Here is a 23,140-nt window from a genome sequence, read left to right as displayed (position 1 = left end):
TGTGTGTGTGTGTGTGTGTGTGTGTGTGTGTGTGTGTGTGTGTGTGTGTGTTTAAGAAAAAAAATAATCCAAACCTTCAGGGCCTCAGAGACAGTGGCATAGCTCAGGGTGCAAAAGCACTTGCTCTGCAAGTCTCCTTCAATCCCTGGGCCTCATGCTGAAGGAAAGAACAGACACTCACTCTTGGCAGTTGTCCTCAGACCGCCAGCAACACACACACACATACGCCAAACCCACAATAATAAATAAAATAAAATAAAATAAAATACAAACTTTCAAGTGCTCAAACTCACAGGACAAAGAGATACAAATGACAACAAACGGTCATGTATAATTTACCAATTTCACAGTGTAGGTGAGGGTTCAGAACTGTATTTTCACTCTTATTTTTATTTTATATTTAGGACTGTTTGGCCTGCATGCATATTTCTGCACCTTGTGTTTTCAGTGGCCTTTGAGACCAGAATCGGGCATCGAATCCCCCGAAACTGAACTTTTGTGAACCACCATGTGGGTGTTGGGAATCGAACCCTGGCCCTCTGGAAGAACATCCAGGGCTCTTAACCACAGAACCATCTCTCCAGCCCCTAGAACAGTCTTTTTAAATACTGGTGCTGGAAATAAAATTATGGGAAAATGTTATTGTATATAAAAGAGATATTGTTTTAATATTTCATGTTCTGGCAATTTAGTTCTCCTAAGAATCTATCTTAAAAGAGTGAGCAGAAATGCTGGCAAAAAGTTACACATTAAGTGTTTATTATTACATTTCTTTTATATAAAATGAAATTAGAGGAAGATAAAAATTTAAGTATCTGAAAACAGAAAAATTTTATGTGAATAATAGTACTTCTAGGTAAAAGACTACTGATTTATATAAATTATCCTTGAAAGAGCTTTGGTGGCAAAAATGCAGCTAGTGGAAATAGCAAATTATCAAGCCTGCAGTCTCTTGACCATGTGAATTGTAACCTCTTTACCAGTGTGAAATTATTCATCATGAGAACTGATAAGAAAGTATGTCAAATAGTTTGCCTGGAGTTTTAAAATGTGAGCAATTTGTTTACTTGCCTCCAAATCTTCTATTACAAACACCAAACATTTTTAGAATCAGAAATTAGGTAGCTTTTTGAAATTAATAAACACGTCAATTATTCTTCTAGCTAGTTGAACTAATACCTACCTATAATGTTTTCATTGCTCTTTGGATCACCATTCTTGCCAAATTAATCAATTGCCATTGTAGCTGAAAAAAAGTCCAGAAGACTGGAAGAATAATTTCTCCAGTGTCAGCAAAACAGCATCAGCTCCAGGAAACGCACTGGCTGATGCGGCACTGAGCTGGATTTAAGCTGGAAACACCGGGTGATTTCCCCGAGGATGTCAGCAAAACATCATGCTCCGTTCTGTTGTACCAAGGCTATTACTGCAAAGAGAATCAGACCAGGGTCGAAGTACACGAATAGACGGTCTGTTTTAACACTTGTCACAAACAGAGAATCAAATTTTCCTCCATGGACCACCATTTGTTCTCCGGCAGGGCTAAAGCAGTGGTCAGAGCATAAAAACCAGTCCAGAAAGTGAAGATTTCATCTTTTGAATGTTTTAAACATAATCCTCTGAAGTTTGTGGATTTATAATTTCTCTTTTCATTCAGAATTCTGTGTAGGTAGAGTTAGCTTTAGTTTACCACTTTAATTTTTGTTTTGTTTTCCAAAATAAATACATTGCCACATTTCAACTAAGAAAGAAAGCACGTTACCTAAATAAGTTTTCCTCCCTAACTTTGAAAGTTAGTGTAAAACATCATAGAGAAACTACTATAGATGAGGTTAGATGATCAGTGTTTTTCTGTTTTCCAACCTACTGTTTTGGTGGCCTTACAACCAACGCTTAGGAGGAATGACTGATAAACCAGATAGCTGAGAACCAACCTCATGGAGCTTTGTGGGAATGACAAATATGCCCTCTGGTGGAGGGCACCAAGGCTGCTAACGCCCCCCCAGAAATAGTGCCAGAACAGTTCTAGAATAGACTCCACCAGCCTTGTTCAATCTATTTGGCCAGTCTCAGTCCATCAGTAGAGACCAGTATCTTTGTTAGCTGACCTTGGCCTGGTAGCTCATCTGAGCAACACTCAGTTGATATCAGGGTGTCTCGTTTGTCATGACTCTGGCTTATTCCCTCATTGGGATTTTTTTCTGGTTCATGCTTCATTCTCTACAGTTACTGACCACAGACAATGATGTATCGTTAAAGGGAAGGTTACCTCCATTCACATTAGGGGAAGACCATCCACATTAACTGTTTTTGTGCTTATGGGAAGAAAGCCTTGGGAGCAGGGGCTGGGTGTAGCCAATATAACAAGGAAATATGGGCCTCCTTGAGAACTTGCCATGTCTAGATACTGAGAGGGCAGGAGTGCGCGCGTGCATGCGTGCGTGCTTCAGGACCCTGAAATAGTTCTCATTAAAGTGTCTCTAATTCAGAGGCCAGACATTGAGGACTGGCATGAGGCAACAGGTTGATAAATTCTCCAACAAACGGTTGCTGAGGAGCAAAAGAACCAGCTCTGGGCTCTTTGATCTACTCGATCATACAGCCTCTGATAAATTCACCAACGCTGGGGAAAACTTTTCTCCAACACGTGGAAGCTAGCGAAATCAGAAGGAGCTCTGGGATGTTCTCTTTAGTTCTCTACAGATGAAGAAACTGGCCGACAATGGGTAGATCACCAAAACTGCAGAACTTGGGCACACTGGTGGGGAGCAACTCCCATGCCTCTCTGCAGCCAGGTCAGGGACTCCAGCCAGCCCTGACCCTTCTTTCGGTCTTCATGGTAACCTCTCTGTGTGTATGGCATTTGAATAGTTCCATTTTATGAGAGACAGTTCTTTGGGCCGTCCCAGTGCCTGCAGATGAAAGGTGCATCTCGAGAACCTGGCTTCCCGTTCTCATTTTCGCTTGTTCTGGCCTCTCTGTGTGGAGAAGGAGGTGAGCTAGCCTTGAAGCGAGGGGTGGGAACCACCATTGCTACTCTTTAGAGTATTTGGGGTTCATTCAAGAGGTTTGGACAAATTCCTTTTCTATCTCGTTCAAAATGAGGTGGAACTCTTCATTATGAATGAAGAGTTAACAGCTGCCCTGCCCATTTGGGGTCAGAACAGAAAGGTGGCATGGGAGTGAGAGGAGAATGTACCACAGTCTGACTTACGAGAGAGCCAAATGGGTGCATCCCGGGGATGTTTCGTTATAAGGTCAGTCTTAGTGGTCTCGCCTCATACTCTCACAGGAGGAGACGAACTTTGATCTCCTCTACGTGGTGCATTCTGGGCAGAGGCAGAGCCGGTAGAGCCTGGAGGAGGGGAGAGGCTGTCCACTCAGCCTGCTCCGCGTTCCACCCACCCCGGCCTGCGAAGCTCAACCAGACAAGTGCCTCTCTGGGCCGCTTCCCCAACAAATGAAAAATATGCCCTTGAAGCAGGAGTGAAACTGAACTATCTAAGGAAAACAATGTGAGCAAACACTGAGCTGAGGGGGACCTTCTGATTAGGAGAACTCCCCCGGCGAGGCCGTCCACCTTCCCAGCAGGAGGGTGGTGGCTTGCTCTCGCAGGCCTGGGATCAGGGACTGAAGCCATGGCCACCACCACGTGCCAGGTGGTGGGGCTCCTCCTGTCCCTCCTGGGTCTGGCCGGCTGCATAGCCGCCACTGGGATGGACATGTGGAGCACCCAAGACCTGTATGACAACCCAGTCACCTCCGTGTTCCAGTATGAAGGGCTCTGGAGGAGCTGCGTGCAGCAGAGCTCGGGATTCACAGAGTGCCGGCCCTACTTCACCATCCTGGGCCTGCCAGGTAGGAGAGGTGATGGGAGGGACGGGAGAGGCTGAGGGACTGAGCCGCCCTCCGGCCTCGGGGATGACCCCGGCAGCCCTGGCTCCCAGTGAAAGGTATGAATAAGAGAAGTTGGCCATGCATCAAAGGGGGCAAGAGCCCAACAGGATACGGGAGAATTCATACCGCAGCCAAAGAGAATGGGTCTAACGTGAGGAAGCATGCTGGTGGTGGCTAGCTTGAACCTTGTTACTTCAGAACACAAGCGGCTTGCTTCCATGAGCAGGAAGGAGACTCGCTTCTGCCTGAATATACACGAGCGTAGGGAAGGAGGGCGGTGTTTTGTTATAGACAGAGAAATTTATTGAGAGTGACTTCTATTGTGTTTTCTATTCTATTAAAGTTTGTTTGTTTTTTTTTCTTAAATCGGGATCTCTGCGAGGTGTAAAACTATTACCATTCTCATTAAATTACGATTTCCCTTTTTCTGCATTTGCAATTAAAATGTCTAGTATACCTGGCCCTGAAAATCAAAGTTGTCAAAATATAATATGATAACAAGGTAGAATATAAATATATGGCACCGCTTCACCTTTGAAGACAAAATTTGAATTTTGTTTTTAATGCAGATAATTATTTCATGCATCATAGGGACTTTGCATTCTTGGTAATATGCAAACTCAACCTGTACTTAACAAAAACATCGGGCAAACGGCAGACCTCTGGCTTTGATTCTCTGAAAACAAATTCCTTGTAAAGAGATAGAGGAAACACATTTACAAGTTGTAAAGGAGTTGTGGAGCCCTTGGAATGGGATGGTAAAAAAGCAATTAAACGGGTTCGTCTTCATTTTGTGAAAGGAGAAGAGGAGCAGAGTGTCAGGATGTACTCTGCTGCGGGAAGCCACTCATGGCAGGGCCATCACAGCCACTGACTTGAGAAACCTGAGCAGGGAGCAAGGGAGGAAGAAATGGGGGTGAGAGGGCACACAGATTGAGAGATTATGCTATGTGGGAGTGACAAGTCATGGGAAGGCCATGCACCTTCACTCCTGTTCAACCATGGGACCCTTTCTTCTCGGCCCCACAGGACTCACCTTCCACCCAGGCTCCACAGCCTACCATCCTGTCCTGCTGGTCAACCCCTCTCCTCACATCCTTCGCCTCTCCTGCTAATCTGGGCTCCTGCCCTCCTTTCCTGGAAACGAGAAATTGTCCATTGTGAAGTTCTGTCTCCTTCCTACTCACGGACAGCCAAATTAAAAGACTACATTTTCCCAAACCACTGCTAGACAGACTCATTCCTTCCTCAGTCTGGTTTCAATCCTTTGTCCTCACTCAACTGCTCCTTTGACCAGGGTTGGAGTGACTCTTCCGCTCCTCAGTCTCCTACACATGTCAAACCCCACGTGACTCCCAGGATTCTCTGTTTCCTGCTTGGTTAGTGAGTAGACATGATAGCCCAACACAGGAGCCTTTCCGCATCCCTCCTGCCTTCCCTGTTCTCTCTTCCTAAGGCCTCTGCCCCAGCCCATTCTTCTCCCCCTCCTCTTAGTGTTCTCTGGTTTGGAGGCCAAGAAAGCTCCCTTTTAGCACCCCCAACTGCCCTTTCCACAAATCTTCTCTGAAGCCTTCCCACCTCTTCAAATTTAACAGGATCCCACAAACCAGAGCCGACTACGAGCATGCTCTTGGCATTGGGCTCCTACCCCAGCCCTTTGACACTGTTCATGAGCCTAAGCAGCATTTCTTTCACATCTCGGAATACAGAATGCAAGACTGGACTGTGGGCACACGTAAATCCTGGTGAAGGGGACACGAGTGTGGAGACACGTCAGGGAAAAGGCAGTGGGTTTGGTGGTACTTTTACATGGATGTTAGCAGCAGGAAGAAAATTACTCAGTGATGAGGGAGGGTTTTAGATTGTTGACTAAATTACTCCATTCCTTAGACATTTGTCTCATTCAGCCCTGTGTTAACACCCTTGTGAACCAGAGCGAGAGGCTCCTCCCTGTTCTGAACATAGGGCCTGGTAGGGAGGCTGCTCAGCAAATGGTTGATAAATTAGGCTGAACTGAATAAGAAGAATTTATTTCAATCACTTATGCAAGCAAGCCATTTGCAAACACACAAAAAAATACGGATAAGAAGTTTCCTTTTCCAAAAGACAGAAGATTGAGTTTGTCTTTGTACTATGTTTTCGCTGTTGTGTTTCCATGTATAGAAAAACAATTTAACTCAACTCAAGCTCCTCCTCCTTCTGAAACAGACACTCGATAACCCAGGCTGTTATCAATAGACATCTTCTGCATCCTTACTGTATTTCCTGGGCTAGAGTTTCAGGGCTAATTAGTCAGAATGGTCAACGCTAGCTGCTGCTCTCCAGGACTTCACGCCATGTAAATATACTATGTGCCCACATGAAGTTCATAGAGGAGGATTATAGACATGCTATTCATCGAAGCCGAGGCAAAAGAAAGTCCTAAAGAGAGAACAAGAACTTCTTAAACACATCAGCTGAAAGTGACACGTGTCACTTCAGGGACTCACAGCTGTTTGCTGAGCACTGGTCACGTCAGCCACAGAGGCAGTCTGGGCCTCCGTCTATCCACCATGCTGACCTCCCACCCACCCCCGTCTGTTTTCCTTGCCATTGTTGTTTTGTTAGTTGCCTGTGGTTCTTGCTTTACTGCACCTGGAACCTATTGCCAGGGCTTTGTACCTGCTAGGCACCTGCCCTCCACTGAGCTACGCCCCCAGCCTCACTCCCATGCTGATTTCAGTTCTTCAAATCAGGTAATTCCTCGATGGCATGATGGTCAAAACCAATTATAGTGCAAGAGAAGGCACGCTGTTGATTTATGCTCATTTTTTCAGCAACTATTACTAAATTCCTCTGCATGTGATATGTTGTCTGATGCAAGACTATAGTTTCAGAGCGTGTCGGAGGGAGTTTCTGTGAAGAAAAAAAATATTAAAAAAAAAAACTCCTCAGGACATAATAGCAAATGAGAGTGAACATGGCCATGGAGCAGAGACTCAAGCCTCTTCCCCAAAAACTTAGGTGGAAAGAAGTGAAACTTGGCAGCTCCTTTATTCCATGTCATGCTACACAAGCAGCTTTTAGGGAGGAAGCCCGGTTACCACCATAACAAAAACAAAAACAAAACAAAACAAAAGCCCTGAGATATTTCCAACCTGCAAAGGGAGAGAAGGTCCTGGACTATGCTGAGTTTTAGGACACGGTGATCTGGCAGAAAGCACGTGCCAAGGACTGCAGAGATGAATGAATGTAAGGTCCGTAGCAATGCGCTCTCTGCTACTCTGTGTTGTTGGTCTCTCTGTCGGTGAGCTTGCAGCCAGAGGACCCTGAGATGCCTGTCTGCATCTCTCACACTATGCTGCATTGCTCACAAAGGCAAGAGTTCAGGGGAATAGAATCAGGGTGCTGGTCTATACCGTCTCCCGGTCAAGCTAGGCTGAGCCATCCTGGGAATGAATGTTGCGGCAGGGGAATCTCCAGCAGCCATGCAGATCCCCAGTGGTCTGAGTTACAGGGACAGGATTCCCCTGAAAACCATGAAAATGATGGCTTGGAGATAGCCCTGGAATACAGTGTCCAGCAAGGGGCCACCAGCCTCATTGGCAGTAAATGGCAAGTGCCAGACTCAGATGACCTAGATCTGACTGACTGAAGGAACAGGCAGGAAGATCATCTGAAGGCAACGGCATAAAGAGATGGGGCTTCCAAAGAGGAAGTAGAGAGTGTGTCTGTGGACCCTGGTGGGGGCTCTGAGGGAGGAGCATTCACCATCCAGAATGCAAAGGGCTGAGACTTGTCATCTGAAACAGCTGTGTGCCTTTCTGCTGACCATGACAAGAACCCAGGGAAGAGGAGAGATGCCTGGTGGTGGATGAAATATCTAGAGACAGTGTGGAAGCAGTAGAGAGGTGCAGTGGCTGGTTTACTTTTGACCTAGAATGCAAGAGGAAAAAAGCCTGGGAGTGTTAATAGAGATCCATGACAGATAGCAATCATACTTTTAGTTAGTAATTATAGCGATCATTACTGGTTATTAAATTCTTCCTCAGCACAATCTCTTCTCTTGCCAAGTCTTCACTATATAGTTTCTCTAAAGAAACTACAACATGCCTACTCGGTACTCACAGTCACAAAATAACTTAACTCAAGCTGTATCGAGTCTCCTTGATGGAACAGGGAGAAAAGCCTGTCACCAGCTCTGTGTACCTGATAGCTGATCTCCTCTCACTGTGTTCCAGTTCATGCAGCATGCAGTTTCCAGAAGTGAAGGGAGTGGCCTTGTGCTGGGCTGCACCTGGACTCTCCTGCATGCAGCTATGTACAGCTTTATTCTTACAAGGTAGAAACTGAGACGCCAAGAGAAAGGAAATGGATTATGGCCAAAATCACATAGATAGAAGATGGCCACGTAGCCACAAGTCTGAACGATTTTTCTAAACTGTCCTTTCCTCCTGCCTGGCCTGTTTCTACCTCCAGCTGGGAATGAGCTTTTTTTTTTTTTTTTTTTTTTTTTGAGACCTGAAGAGAGGGGGTCTGAGCTTGAGTACAATAAGCATGAAGGACACAGCATCCCCCTTCCCCTTTTATAGCAAAATTAACTATGGAGTATCATATTTATCCAGAGGGTGACCCATGCACTGTTTCCACTACTTCCTGGAGACAGTGGAAGAGCAAAGCTAAGGTCAGCCAGCATGCAGAGGAGAGAGAAAGCAAACTTCTAACCAACCTCATGCCACTGTTACCATGAAGACATTATAGTCAAATACCGGTTGCTTAATATATCGGCAAACATTTGGAGCATTATGGAGGCAGAGCCCCAAGGTTAGAGTCAGGTGTGTTAGGGATATCTTGGCCCCTCACATCACCAGACTTATTTTTCCCCACCTCTAAAATACCACATTGTAAAGCATGTGTGTGAAGAGCAGGGCAGCTTATTCACAAGATCTATCTCTTGATATTGTTAAATCATCATAGTGGCTACAGTGCCCAGAATATCCAGAATAAAGGGTGCTGTTCTTTTTTTCTTCATCTGTGCCATGAGTCCTTCAGTATTTCTCAGCCACACCCACTGCAGGCACTAAGAATCTTGAGGGTTTTCCATTCGAGAAGTTTTAGCTCCCCCTTTCTGAATCACTGTCTAAAATCAACCACTACTGGATAACTAGAGAGTTTCCCATCAGCCCAGTGATCACATGTACAGACTCAGAATGAAGACTTTAAAACAACCTACATTGAACCCAAAAATCTACAAGGGAAAAAAAAAATATGACTATTAAGTATCTTTTCTGATGTTGTCCTGATTGTCTCTTCTTGCCCTTGGCTGCGTGTTTTCTCATGAGAGCTAATGCTCATGGCCCTGTGAAACCAGCTGGTCTGTTTCCAGTCGCTAATAGAAAAACCTGGATCTAGGTGGTGGATGGTTCCATTAGTCACAAAGTTGAGCTGGGGTCTGTCAGTGCCTTGTGGTTTTTTTTAAACAAGCTGTTTTCCCTCCCTTTGGACAAACAAACAGAAACAAAACACAGCAGGTCTTTTACTGTAAGAACAAACATTCCAAGGTTTAGACATTATCGTACTTGTGAAGGAGATACCTCAGGGAGCTGAGCCCATGTACAAAGCTCCTGAGGACCTGTAATGTGGGTTAAAATGAGGCCACTTGCCCCCAAAGCTGAGGCTCAAGAACCAGAATGCTTGCTCAGCCTGCAGCTGGAGTGGTCCCGGTCTCAATGGCAGAGCTCGCTACCATAAAATGTCATGCCTGGGGCTGGCCTTGTCAGAGTACAATGTAGTTTCTTGAGGGGGAAGTACATCATTAGAGTTTTATAGCTGGGTCTCACCTGAAAGGCTGACAAAATACTGTAACAAAAGTACCTAAGACTGGGAAACTCATGAACAACAGCCCACTGCTTATTTCTCACAGCTCTGGAAGCCAGAAAGTCCAGGGTCAAGTGACAGCAGATCTGCTTCTCTTGAAAGATATTACCTTTTGCTCTGTTTTCACATAGTGAAAGGGAGGGAAGGGCAAAAAGGCACAACCAGACCTCCATGACCCCTTTGAAAAGACCTCCTGTCATTCATAACGATTGAGCCCTCCTTTCAAGACTCCACCTCTTTATACTAGCTATACTATTGTATCAGGGATTGAATTCATTTGGCTCCTTCTATTCATTGCTGCCCAGATCCTGTGTCCCCACCCACACTTCTCTGTCTGTGCTTTCAACCCTCCTTGGCATCACTAGATCCAGCCTCCCTCTTCTCAGCCATCTTCTTCTTTTGCTCATCACAGTCACACACACTCTTGGCAGTTTTATCACATGCTCATGTACAGTTTGTACAAGGCAAGGCCATATGGAGTTGCCAGGGAAATGGTTCTTGTAGAGAAACAGAAGAAACTGATATTCATCAAGCCTGAATTAATTGCATGCAGACACCAAGTGGTGCCTGCCCTTCATGACATCTCTCTGCAAAGAGATATCTTTATTTCAAAGTCCAGAGTTGAGGGAACTGCATCCATGAGGTCAAATGACATGCCCAGAGAGGGTCAGCTGGCATCACAGTGTAGCAAAACTTTAGAGACATGAGGCCCCTCCTATTGGTTCTCTGAGCTCTCTGGAGAACCCAGGTTTGCTTTGTTTTGAAACTTCCCCTCTGAGGTCAGCCATGGACTTTCCTATGTGGACTCCCCCTCCAGCCCTTTCTGCCTCCAGTCAGAGGTCCAGCTGCCTGAAACTGCTCCTCCAAGCCCCTGCCCATAGGCCCTAGGTTCTCAGTGAACTGTCTTCCCAGGGGTACTCTGATGCCAGCTCAGTGCTCACAGCTCCGGGTGCCCTTTCCTCCCTGAGCCATCCTTCAGGACCATCTTCACACTTTACCCTGAAAGTTTTAACATTACCCAAACACTAAATGAAAGGCTCAGAATAAGGCCATGCCATTGGTATCTCTCTAAAGGTTCTTGGGCATGCTCAGGTGCAACCTGGATTGAGACCCACACCTTGGTGCCCCTCACCCATCAGTCCGCAGCTGCTTTGCTGAGTGAGATATTTTGCAACAGGGAGGGAACGCAGAGTTCCAACCTTTCTGTTTGCTTTTATCAGCCTGGAGTCTTGCTGGCCCTCCTGGCTGATAAGGCTAAGTATTCACAGGGAAGAATGTGGTCGTCACGCCTTTGGTGCAGTGAGTCAGAGGCTTCTGACTCACGAGTTAGCATTTGATAAGCCCGTGCTGCTCCATCAAAATTATCAAACAAGAGGCTAGGTGGCGAAAAGAGAAACCTGCGGTGACTTTTCCGTTTACCTGTCTGCGGAGAAGAGTTTGGGTTCCAGACGGGAGGCTCTTCAGGCTGAGAGGGAAGCTCAGATCGCATTCTTGTCCCTCCATGATCCTTACGGATGGTGCAGCGCTTGTCCGCCCAGGTCCTGGCCCCTGTCTCCATCACAGTTCCCCTTCCCAAAAGAATTTCAAGGGGTTCCCAGGCAGAGAAGACCTTGGTCCATCTGTTCAAGCCCAGGTTCCTAAACCCCAAGTTGGAGATCAATGTTGCATCCTTGCTAACTCCGCCGTAGAAAGAAGGGGGTGGAAGTCAGTGAGAGGTTCTGAAAAATGGGGCTCAGAGACATGCTGGAACCCCTATTCAAAGCAAGCCCTGCCCTCATCAGAGATCGGCAGGTCAAGAAAAAACAAGCAAGAAGGAGGCCTCTGAAAATGTAGGACAAAAGCTGATGTGGCAGACCCCTCAAGGCTCCAACCCCCCAGGGTTCCTAGGCACACCAACAGCCTCTCCTCTCTGCACTTTTGCCTTCTGCCTGCCAGCTTCCCACAAGGCTTCTCATCCCATAATGTCGGAAAAAGCCCCCCTGACACAGTGTGTGGGGGGATATATTCAGGAACATATTATTGAAGTCACCCAATGGAGTCAGGGGCTTCATCCTTGCTGAGGATGGAAAAAAATGTAACTTGTGTAGGATGAGGAAAGATCTCCTTCATCCTATATGGTTGTTTGATCAGTTTGTTGGTGCTCATTTGATTTTGGTTGTTTGATTTTAACCAGATGCCTTGCTAAGTAGTTCTCAAAATGGATAAATTATATATATTTTTTAATCACTTAGGATTTGAAAGAGCAAAACAAGAGTGGTTTTTAAAACCTTTAATAGGTTCCTCGGTAGACTGAAAACTTTAAGAGGTCCATGGGAACAAGATGGCAGAGTGGAGGGTAGGGGGGCTTCTTTTTCTGAAACTTTCAGTTTTCTAACAGTAACATCAAAAAAACAGATCAGCCCCAAAGATATTTATTTACGGAGGGTTCGGGCTATCTCACAATGTCCTCTGAGTCACAGTTCTGAGCCACAAAATTGCTGTGTCATTTAACCATGTGTCTGTGTGTGTGTGTGTGTGTGTGTGTGTGTGTGTGTGTGTAACCACAGACTCACCAGACTCACACCAGTGGGCTACTCTCAGTCAGTTTCTTGGGCATTTAGTCAGCTAGAGCATTCCCAAAGTAAGAAGAAACATAAGGCTCAGGACTATGTAAATATGTAATCTCAGAATGCAAAAACCTAAAGACAGATAATTTCTCTTGAGCGTTTATTCCTCTCAGTGTCTGGGGGGAAGTTTTGCAGAGGATTTGAACTCTAAATACATGATGAAAAGCCAGGCCCCGGTGATGAGCACCTCTAATCTCTTGGCAGGCTGAGGCAGAAGAATTGCCAACCTGGGCTACATATTAGGTACAGGGTATCCTCAGGTACACATTGAAACAAAATAACAACAAAAGAAAAATCTCTAAAGCATGATTGAATGAACAAATTCCTGGCTGAGTATATAGAGGCATTATTCATTCATGTCTACAATAACTCAGAGAATGCCACCTCTAACTACACAAAGACAGAAATGAATATACAAGTAACATGACATACATTTTCATTCGTTAATAAGGAAATGAACAATGTTTGTTTCTGGCACCCTGCAGGGCCAGCAAAGCCACTGGACGTGGCTCTGGATATAAGTATATAGAGCAGCAGAGCCTCCACGTTTTAGGAGTAGACAGGTTTTAGTGCCCCTCCAACCCTTACGGATTCTCTGGGTCTCCCTGGCATCACCAACTCAACTGTGATCTCAAGATGCCCAAATTATTAGTTCTCCCAAGAATGAACAGATTGACAGCTCACACAATGCACCTGCTGGTGAGACCAAGGCTAGTGACACTCCTCTCAGCAGAGAGGCCCAGCTAAAGATCAAACCACAAGCTCCTGAGGGAGATGAGACTCAGGGTAAAGCAGATGGAGATCTGGAGTGCTGACCTAGAGTCTGTGAGATCTCTCCTCAGCCAGTGAAGAGCCGTGGTAAGAAGACAACCAGAAAGCATTTCTGCTGTTCCTTTTCTACTCCCAAATTTGAATTTCACCTGGCCGTTATTCACCGATCTCACGGATGCTAGCCTCCTTCAGGTGACCCTCTCTTCATGAGAATGTTGTAGAGCCTATATACAAGTCTCCGTTTCTAGCTTTCTTCCAAGTTGGTGCCTTCGGTCTAAACATTAGTGTGACCCTCTGTGGGCTTTACTTCCCAGAAAAACTACTCACCAAGATGCTACAGATAGGTATCCCTAAGGAGTGAGGCAAAGACCTTTTGGGAGATTTCTACAAGCTCAGAAAAGTTTATAGTGAGCATTTACCGATTATATAATTAGGAACTAATTTCTGTGGTTTCAAACGGGGGAAAAATTATCTTTTTTATTTTAATAAGATGGGGTTTCTCTGTGTAGCCTTGGCTATCCTGGACTCAATGGACCAAGCTGGCCTCAAACTCACAGAGATCCGCCTGCCTCTATCTCCCTGAGGGCTAGGATTACAGGCCTGTGCCACCATGCCTGGGTGAAAAAATGATCTTTTAATCTGTCCTATGATGCTCCAGTGTGGGATGGGTTGCTGTGGCTGTACCCTCATATAAGAAGCCACTCCCATCAGCAAGGACCATCAGTAATGCTTTGGTCATGCTCTGGAAAATGTCCTTCAACAATTAGGCTTTAAGGAATAACACTGATGAAAATATCTTGCATAGTTTAGTATCACCTGGTTTCAATTAACAGTGTCTCAACATGAATTAGTTTCAAAATTTGTTTTTTTCAATGATGTCAGAATTACTCTTTGATCCCAAGAAAAGAATGTATGTAGCCCCCCCACCCCAAGTAGCTGGAATCCACAGTTCAAACTTCGTCACAACTCTGTCCCTCCCTCGTGACTTTCACTTGTCATTATGTGGCAGATTTTCCACCTGATGAAAGGCTTGGAGTCCCTGGACCACTGATTGATTGCACCCCTTGAGGGAGACTGAGTTGTGTCTAGAGTACAAACATCCCACCTAAGGCTCTCCTCTGCCAGGTTCCAGTCACATGCTGATGCTGGATTTAGTAATTGTGATCAAGAGACAAGTCATTAGCCTGAAAGATCAGGGTTGGCAGATAACTCAACATGGGCCTGTGGATCACTCTGTCCCACAAGCTGTTTGATTTCCATCTCAGCTGAGGAGAGGGGAAAAAAACAATTCGATGCTTTTATAGCAATTTGACAGTTCTCTGACACTCAAACAAGCGATTGATTATTTTGCCAGGACATCAATCTTTAGCCTTTAAAAAAGATTTTTTTTTTTAAAGCACTGATTGATAGGAGACAAGGCAGATCCATCAGGCTTTGTGTGCTGGAGAGAGCAGGGGCTACCCTAGAAGGGTAAAACAATTGGTGGCTGGTGTCTTCTATGTACCAAACATATGGTGCACGTATACATATGATACATAGCTTGGCAGCTGAAGTCCTCCACTGACCCACACTAAGGGACTTGCCCACTAAAAAGCACCAGGTCATCTGTCTTTATAGCTTTCCTTACACTTGCAATGGGCAAACCTGGCTGCATGTCCCCCAACATTTCATGAAGTGTTCACTACTGACATCCCATATCCAGTATGGGGGGGGGGGGGTCTCAGTAAATGACTGTTAAGATGATTCACCAAACTGAAAACTGTGTTGGACATATCTGCAGGTGAGGTCACTATATCAGCAATAGATTCCTAGAAGGGAGACGATATTGATAAACTGTGGTCATGTTGAAAGGCTTAATATTAACATACTGATCATTTAAATCAGAAACCTACAGCGCACTGTAGGTGCGCACGCCTGTAGTCCCAGCTACTCGGGAGGCTGAGACAGGAGGATCGCTTGAGTCCAGGAGTTCTGGGCTGTAGTGCGCTATGCCGATCGGGTGTCCGCACTAAGTTCGGCATCAATATGGTGACCTCCCGGGAGCGGGGGACCACCAGGTTGCCTAAGGAGGGGTGAACCGGCCCAGGTCGGAAACGGAGCAGGTCAAAACTCCCGTGCTGATCAGTAGTGGGATCGCGCCTGTGAATAGCCACTGCACTCCAGCCTGGGCAACATAGCGAGACTCCGAGTGGCAAAGACCCCTCCCTTATATAGGAAACTGTCCTTCGCCTAGGATGTGTCAGTCCCTGATTGGTGGTTGCTCATGACGCCACGGGAGAGGCGGAGCACACAGAGTGGAAAGTCCCTTTGCACATGCGCAGATTACTTGCTTGTAAGTTTAGAACACAGCGCCATCTTGTAACGGCTAAAGTGAGTGCGGCTCCTCACAATCATTTAAATCAGAAACCTACAGCGCACTGTAACCAGACTTCTTGGCTACTCTTCATTGGGTTCCTTAATCTCTTCCTCCCTTCTTTACCCTTCTTTACCACCCTTCCAAGCCCCCAACACTAAGTAGGAGAAAAAGAAGGATAGAGAGGAAAGAGGACATCGTATTGTTTACTACTTCCTGCTGGTTACAAGTGTTGAGTTCCTTGGAGCAAATTTGATCTTTGCCAGTAGGATATTCAACTTCTTCTCGTTTCTTTGTGGACCACCACTTGACAAACCACAACCAAGAACAGAAACCAGCAACAGCAGCAGAAGCAGAAGGAACAGCAGGAGGAGGAGGAGCAACTGCAGCCTCTCTCAGGGCTCTTGAATTTATATGCTCTCTCAAGAGTCCCCAGAATTCCAAATGTCATACATACACTTGCAGAAACTATCTGCAGGTGTAAAGCCCATACCCCTCCCAGCGCACAAGACAAATTATAGTTAGCAGCTGTGGACAATCTGAAGCCGCCCCATATCCCACACCTGGGGATAAAACAAAACAAAAACATATTACATATTTCCATCGCAATTCTGTGTTTTTAAAGAAACCAAAAAATTCTCACTACAGCTTACCGATGACCTTAGCAATTGCTCTTGAAAAAGGACAAAACCAGAGTACTGCTGGTATAGCCTCCATGCCTTGATTTCTTCAGGCCAGACTTAGTGCTGAGTCTCCCTACCTGCTCCATGAAGCTTTCAATCCTGATGATAAGACAAGCAGTTTGATGTTTGGGTTATTTGAGTTTCCTGTCAATGATCACTTTAGACAGACGTTTTGCCTTTCTGGGCCCAGATTATCAAGTTTTGAAAAAAATAATAAATACCCAGAGCTCTCTCAACTGCACCCCTCCATAATCCCTCATTCTATGGACATCTGTGAGCACATTTCTTCATCATTCGGAGGAGTGCAAGTGATGCCTTTTTGCATTTCCCACAATCCCACATTTTTGCACAGCGTCAAAGAAAACAGTTCACGGTCCTGCTAGCCCTCCAAGGCTCGGCTGCTGTGTTTTCCCAACATAAAACTTAATCAATGGTGTTATCTGCTCCCCTTCTCCTACAGCCATGCTGCAAGCAGTCCGAGCCCTCATGATCGTGGGCATTGTCCTGGGGGTCTTTGGCATCCTAGTGTCCATCTTCGCCCTGAAGTGCATCCGCATTGGCAGCATGGATGATTCTGCAAAGGCCAAGATGACGCTGACCTCTGGGATCTTGTTCATAATCTCAGGTAAACACAGGTTCCCACTCCCATGCACCTGCAAATGTTAGAACAAATTATCCTGATAGAAAAAAAGTGATCCCTCTCCCCTACTGAACATAGCCCAGCGTGCTTCACACTTGAATTCAAGATTTGAGTGTGTAGAAGCCAAATTCCACTCCATAGAACTGTAACCAGTTCTAAGGCCCCTCTTAGCTCCTGACACTGCAATGTAAGAGCGTCAGCCCTAAGGCCAGCATGGAACTGGGCCCTTGAAAAGCATTTTCTGGGTGAAAGTCTAGAAAGTAGTTTTAAGGGGAAAGCTCTTGCCAGTAACCAAAGATCACCCCCCCCCAATACTTGGGTTATTTATCCTTGGTCCCAAGGTGTGTGGAAACATCTCTTTCTGTGCACACACACATTAATCCTTCCAGAATTAAATAGAAGAGTACCCTGCCTACTGTCTAGCACACAGCCGGGTTGGTTGGTTGGCCGTTCCATTACAGGAATGGAATAGCCTACAGTTTTATTTTTTTTAATCTGTGCTCATTTCCGCCTCGGAAATGTTGTGGTCCCTAAAACTGGTTCTTGTTCTTTGCTCCCCCAGGAGTCTGTGCGATCATTGGCGTGTCGGTGTTTGCCAACATGCTGGTTACCAACTTCTGGATGTCCACAGCCAACATGTACAGCGGCATGGGCGGGATGGTGCAGACTGTCCAGACCAGGTAACCTCCCGGGTTGCTTCCTGGGGGACCCTGTAAGAGGACGATCAAGCCAGGTGCCTAAGGTGACTGTCGGCGCCCGGAATAACAAGCACTTATCAGAGGCAACCGGGCCGGATCCTAACTCAACGAGGATCTGTAAATTCATAAACTTCATTTCCACGAAATACCCTTGCTGATATGACTAGAGGCGGACCTGGCATTGGCCCTGAAATACAGTGACAGTTCACAATACTTATCTAGCATTCTTACACAGGCCCCATTATGGTGGCAATGTGACAGGCATGGTAACTCAAGCTGTAAATGAGCATCAGCTTAAACCCACAGTCCATAATGGGAAGGTTGGCGTGATCAGGAAAAAAAAAAAAACTTCAATAGAAAGGAACGAGGAGCAGTACAGGTAGGGAAAGTGATTTTTTCCTCCTGGTACTGCTGCCTTTTTCTCTCACTCTTCATTCATTCATGCATTTGGCAAATGTATTGAACACCTGCTGGGGCCCAGGCAGAGATCAGAAAGCAAAAGAATGTCAAACTTCCCCGCTCTTGTAGAGGTCTAGGAGATTGAAAATGAAACCTCACTATAATTTGATACCTGAAGGGGAGCAGGAAAATTTTTTTTCTAATTTTTGAGATTTTATTTCTTTTTATTCTCTATGTATGAGTGTTTGCCTATGTGTATGTTTAAATAGCACATTGTGCAGGACCTGAGGAGGCCAGAAGAAGGTGATATCCCCTGAGACCAGAGTTATAGTTGGTTCTGAATTGCCATGTGGGTGCTGGGAATTGAACTTAGCCCTTAACCACTGAGCCATCTCTCCAGCCCCAGGAAAGAAAAATGTTTAATGGAAAAGCATTATCAATACCTATATTTGTTCAGGATTGTTGTGCAAATCCTCTCTACATAGAAGTACCTGGTATTTCTCAAGCCACCCAATAATAAGAGGCTCAAACAGGATACAAAGATGATACAGCCATCATGATCTGACTCTCTGGAACTCCAGAGAACTCCGGGCCCCATTCATGTTTTCTGCTTTGTTTCAAGACTGAGGAGGAAAGTGATCCCATAAGCTGCCATTGTTATTCTCCACTTCTCTCCCACAGTCTCTTGCTTATAAGGAACAGCCTGGAAGTAGCTAATAAGTCATTCCTGCTTGCCTGAGACTTTCTCAGTTTTAACACTCACGTTCTTTGAAAGCACATCCTCAATGACCTAAAGCTTCCCACAGGTCCCAACTCCTAAAGGTCCAAAGGTACTACCTTTGGACATCAAGCCTTTAATATCTGGGCCCTTAGAGAAGAGTCACCATTGGATGCCACCTGAGAGAAGGTCCACCATGAAAACTCAAACCACCAAAACTCCTTCAGAAACAACTTGAGGCCTCTGGCCAAATGTTGCAGGCTCTCTCTCTTGAAAGAGCAATAAGACAAGGGGGGGACTGAACGGGAAGAACCTGGAGGGCTTAGTCGTCTGTATTCATGACCTCTCCCCTGCCCAGGTACACCTTTGGTGCGGCTCTGTTCGTGGGGTGGGTCGCTGGAGGCCTCACACTAATTGGGGGAGTGATGATGTGCATCGCCTGCCGTGGCCTGACACCGGATGACAGCAAGTGAGTCCTTCCTCCCACCGCAGCTAGCCGTGTACACTTGATGTGTACGTTATAGCCGGAGTAATTGGTCCTCATAATGGAAGAATGAGACTGGCTAAGTGGTCACTGAACTTCCTCTTTCATGGGGAAACCTAAAAAAAAAAAAAAAAAAAAAAATCGAACAGGATTTCACTGGGAGTGTTTGATATAAATACTCTTTAAAAGTGGGGACGGAAGGGTAATCCCTCTAAATTCCTTCTAGCTCCAGTGCTTCCTAACTCTGCAATCCTTCCCTGGAAGAGATTTTATTTTATTTTTTTCGAAACAGGGTTTTTCTGCTGTCCTGGACTCGCTTTGTAGACCAGGTTGGCCTCAACCTCACAGCGATCCGCCTGCCTCTGTCTCTCCGAGTGCTGGGGTTACAGGCATGCTCCACCATGGCCAGCTCCTGGAAGAGAATTTTGCATCACTGTCACTTGCAGAGATTATTTGGCAACATGTGAAAATATGTGATTGCTTGGGTTATGGTAGGAGAAAATAAATCTGGTTTCTAGTGGATATATGCCCAGGGTGGACCTCCGGAAATGCACAGGACCAACCCTCACCACAAAGGACCTGCTGCAAAACACCAGAAGCCCTGCTATCAAAAAACTCTGCCCTTAACTTTGGCAGACGTCCTGGGGTTGGGAGAGCTGGATCGTGCGGTGGTTCTACTGCCTGTAACCACAGCAGGTCATCTCTGCTCTCCCAGCCTCTAACTCTGCGTTAGGGCTCTCATAGCACAGCACCCTACAATGGCTAATTTACAAGCAATAAAAATGTATTTATCATGGCTCTAGCGCTGGGAAGTCCAAGATGAAGACACTGGGATCAGTGTCTGGGAGAGCCCAGTCTCTGCTGCCAAGATGGGACCTTCCTGCCTTCTCTGCAGGGGAGGAGGGCTATTGACAGGGAGAGGCGTGGGAGGGAGGACAAGGGAGAGAGCCTTCAACCTGGAACATTTTACAAAACACAAATCTTTCATGGCTTGATCATGTTTCCAAAGGCTCATTTCTCTTTTTTTGTTTGTTTGTTTTTTTGTTTGTTTGTTTTTGAGACAGGGGTTTTTGTTTTGTTTTGTTTTGTTTTTGTTTTTGTTTGTAGCCCTGGCTTTTTCTGGAACTCAATCTGTAGACCAGGCTGGCCTCGAACTCAGAGAGATGCCTGCCTCTGCAGTGATTAAAGATGTGTGACACCATCACCCCAAAGGCCCCATCCCTTAACACTGTCACACTGGGGGGTTAAATTTTCCTATGACTTTTGGAGGGCACATAGTCACACCAAGTAGCCTCTGATACCTTGTCCATAAAACAAGAAATTAGAAGTTACACATACATACTTTCCAACTGACAGAGTCTGTGATTCTCTGTCAAAACAAAGTCCCACTGGACATTGTCACTTTCATTTCAATTAACAGAAAGAGCTCAGTAGTCAATAACAACCATCTCCTTACAGCTCTAACATGTACATGTATTAGACAGACAGATGGACAAATTTTTTTAGGTTAGAACAAAGAAACAAAAGCCATAGAGGTACACATCTTGTAATGCCAGCACGGATCAACTGGAGGCAGGGGATATCAGGGGTTCAAGGTCATCTTTACCTACATAGCAAGTTAGAGGCCCAACCTGAGTTAAGTGGGATACTGCCTCAAAAGAGAAAGAATGAAAAGGAGAAAGAAAGAAAGAAAGAAAGAAAGAAAGAAAGAAAGAAGAAAGAAAAGAAGGAGGGAGGGAGGAAGGCGGGAAAGGAAAGGAAAAAAGAAAGAAAGAAGCAAATAATCACTTAAGTTTGCATGAAACATAACAGGTTTCATACATGTGTCCGATACTGTCGTTTATTTCATATTTCATATGTTCCCCACCTCCCCTCCCTTCTTGCTGATCCCCTCTTTCCCTCCAATAGTCCCCCCTTCTGCTTTCATGTCACCTGTACTTCACCACCCTCTCTTGGACACTCTTCTCTTTCTTTAAATTTCTCCCTCTCCTCACCAAGTCTCCTCCCTTCGCCGAAGGCCTGATGTAAAAGCAAGAAATTCTGCTCCACCACACACAGCTTACATGTCTAAGAAGATGGAAACTAGGTGTCTTGGTCTGTTCGAGACTGTCATACCTGTTCAAAGCCTGAACTGCTCAGGGCTCAAACGGAGACAATCAAGAGTAAATGGGGAAGCAGGTCTTCCTTCCCCACACACGTGTTCATGGGCTGCTTCTTTCGCTTTCAGCTTCAAAGCTGTGTCCTACCACGCCTCTGGCCAAAATGTTGCCTACAAGCATGGAGGCTTCAAGGCCAGCACTGGCTTCGGGTCCAACACCAGAAACAAGAAGATATACGAGGGGGGCGCCCGCACAGAGGACGATGAACAACCCCATCCTACCAAGTACGACTATGTGTAGTACTCTAAGACCCCGAGCATCCATGTGCAGAAGAAACCCTTCCCCAAGAAGAGCTCACCCCCAAAACAAGGAGGTTCTGCCTTGTTCCCTTATTTGTTTTTGACTGGCAGTTGGAAGGTGGTAAGGCCTTCATTTCATCCATGGTGAGGCCAAAAGTCTTGGCCACATGTCTCTGTCTCTAAATATTCCATCACGAAACAGCTGAGTTATCGTTTATGAGTTAGAGGCCGTAACCCTCTCTCATCCCAAACCTCTGCTCTTTTACCATGGACTTTTTAATCTGGTGATGGGATGCAGTTTGACTCACTGAGTAATACTTTGATGGTTTGGAGAAGCTTTCCTTCCTCGTATTTAATAGAACCTGTTGATGATCTGTTCCCCAACCTGACCTCCAAGAAAAATTTTAAAATGGAAAAAAAAAAAAAAAATAGACTACAAGGCATTATTTCCTGCTCAATTCTGCCTCAACCACCCCCAAGTTGACTAATACTAATAATGAACACTGGTTAAAGAGAAAAAAAAAATGATAGAGGAAAGATAGTTTTCATCTCCCAAGCCTATTAACTGAGTTCCCATACATGGTGATCTAAAACATTATCAGCCCCAGTGATTTTCAGTAGAGGCAAACAAGCCTGTCGGCTTCTCTTGGCATCTGCTAATTCCAACAAGACCATTCCAGAGCTTTCTAATGGAGGCCCTTTTCCTGCCAGAAGTCAGAAATTCTCTCTAGAAAAGTAAGAAGTGGATTTTTTGTAACCTGAGTTCTATGTACAGTTATAATAAATAGCATATTAGCAAAATGGTATCATTTCTCTATGAATTAGCCTAACCCTTACATATAGAAAAATGTGGGGGGGGGGTCATTTCTTGGGTCATTGTCTCTAGTGTACTCTGTAAAGTCCTACGTAAATCCAGACTTCATGAAAAGCTCACTGATCCTAATTGTTTTCTTTTGAGGTCTCCACAGACTAAGTGCGGCCCTTGTTTAAAAAAAAAAAAAAAAAATCAAATCCCGTGTCCTAGAAAGTACGTTAAACCTGTTTTGTTTTGTTTTGTTTTTTAAAAAAAAAAAAAAAGACTGGTGTCTACAGTCACTGCCAGTTGACAGTGGCACTTCCTTGGTCTTGTGGTCAGTTTTGTGGTCCTGACAGCTGTGCCAGTCATTAAATATATATGCAAGCCACACCCTCCTCTGTGCTTGTAGGACTGCCCTTTTGAGATGAAAATGTGAACCCCATCCCAGGGTGCAGCGTGAATAGGCTCCCGAGAGATGGAGATGAGAGCGATCGCTAAAGCCCACCAGAGCCTGGAACAGCAGCAGTGCTTGCTGTACGAGCCTGGGAATGAGGTTGCCATGAAGGAACGGGCAGTCCTTACATTAACAGCGCATATATAAGTACCCTCCAGGAGGTCAGTAAATACTAACTAAGGGGTGGCTCCAGTCTGCACAGAATATCTGTGCCTGGGATAAGGACCAGGTCCTGACCCACCAAACAGTGAGGAACTGTGTTCACCAAGAGCCAACGTAGTTCACAGAGTCCTTCCCACTGGGACACCGGTTGTTTTAGGCTCTCTTGAAGAAGGCCCTTCTGAAACTCATTATCTGAAATGGTATAAAGGATGAATGGATCAAACA

The 23,140-nt window shown here is 45.5% G+C and overlaps 1 protein-coding gene across 2 annotated transcripts in view; it reads left to right on the top strand.

The window, feature by feature from the left end:
- Positions 1-21,551, top strand: part of Cldn18 (claudin 18) — a 24,390-nt gene extending 2,839 nt beyond the window's left edge. Inside the window, exons 1-5 of one of the 2 annotated variants that reach the window (XM_055629703.1) lie at positions 3,639-3,858; positions 16,627-16,791; positions 17,369-17,486; positions 18,980-19,090; positions 21,333-21,551. In XM_055629703.1, coding sequence (XP_055485678.1) covers positions 3,639-3,858; positions 16,627-16,791; positions 17,369-17,486; positions 18,980-19,090; positions 21,333-21,504 — 786 coding nt within the window. In that variant the 3' untranslated portion in view covers positions 21,505-21,551. Of the gene's footprint in view, positions 1-3,638; positions 3,859-16,626; positions 16,792-17,368; positions 17,487-18,979; positions 19,091-21,332 lie in introns of those variants that run through there. The other variant, XM_055629702.1, reaches the window with a different exon arrangement.
- The last annotated feature ends 1,589 nt before the right edge of the window (positions 21,552-23,140 follow it).

This window comes from Psammomys obesus, unplaced genomic scaffold (genome assembly GCF_907164565.1).
Source record: "Psammomys obesus unplaced genomic scaffold, mPsaObe1.curated_primary_1811, whole genome shotgun sequence".
Lineage (NCBI taxonomy): Eukaryota > Metazoa > Chordata > Mammalia > Rodentia > Muridae > Psammomys > Psammomys obesus.
The sequence above is the reverse complement of the archived record's forward strand: the minus strand, read 5'-3'. Positions and strand labels throughout refer to the sequence as shown.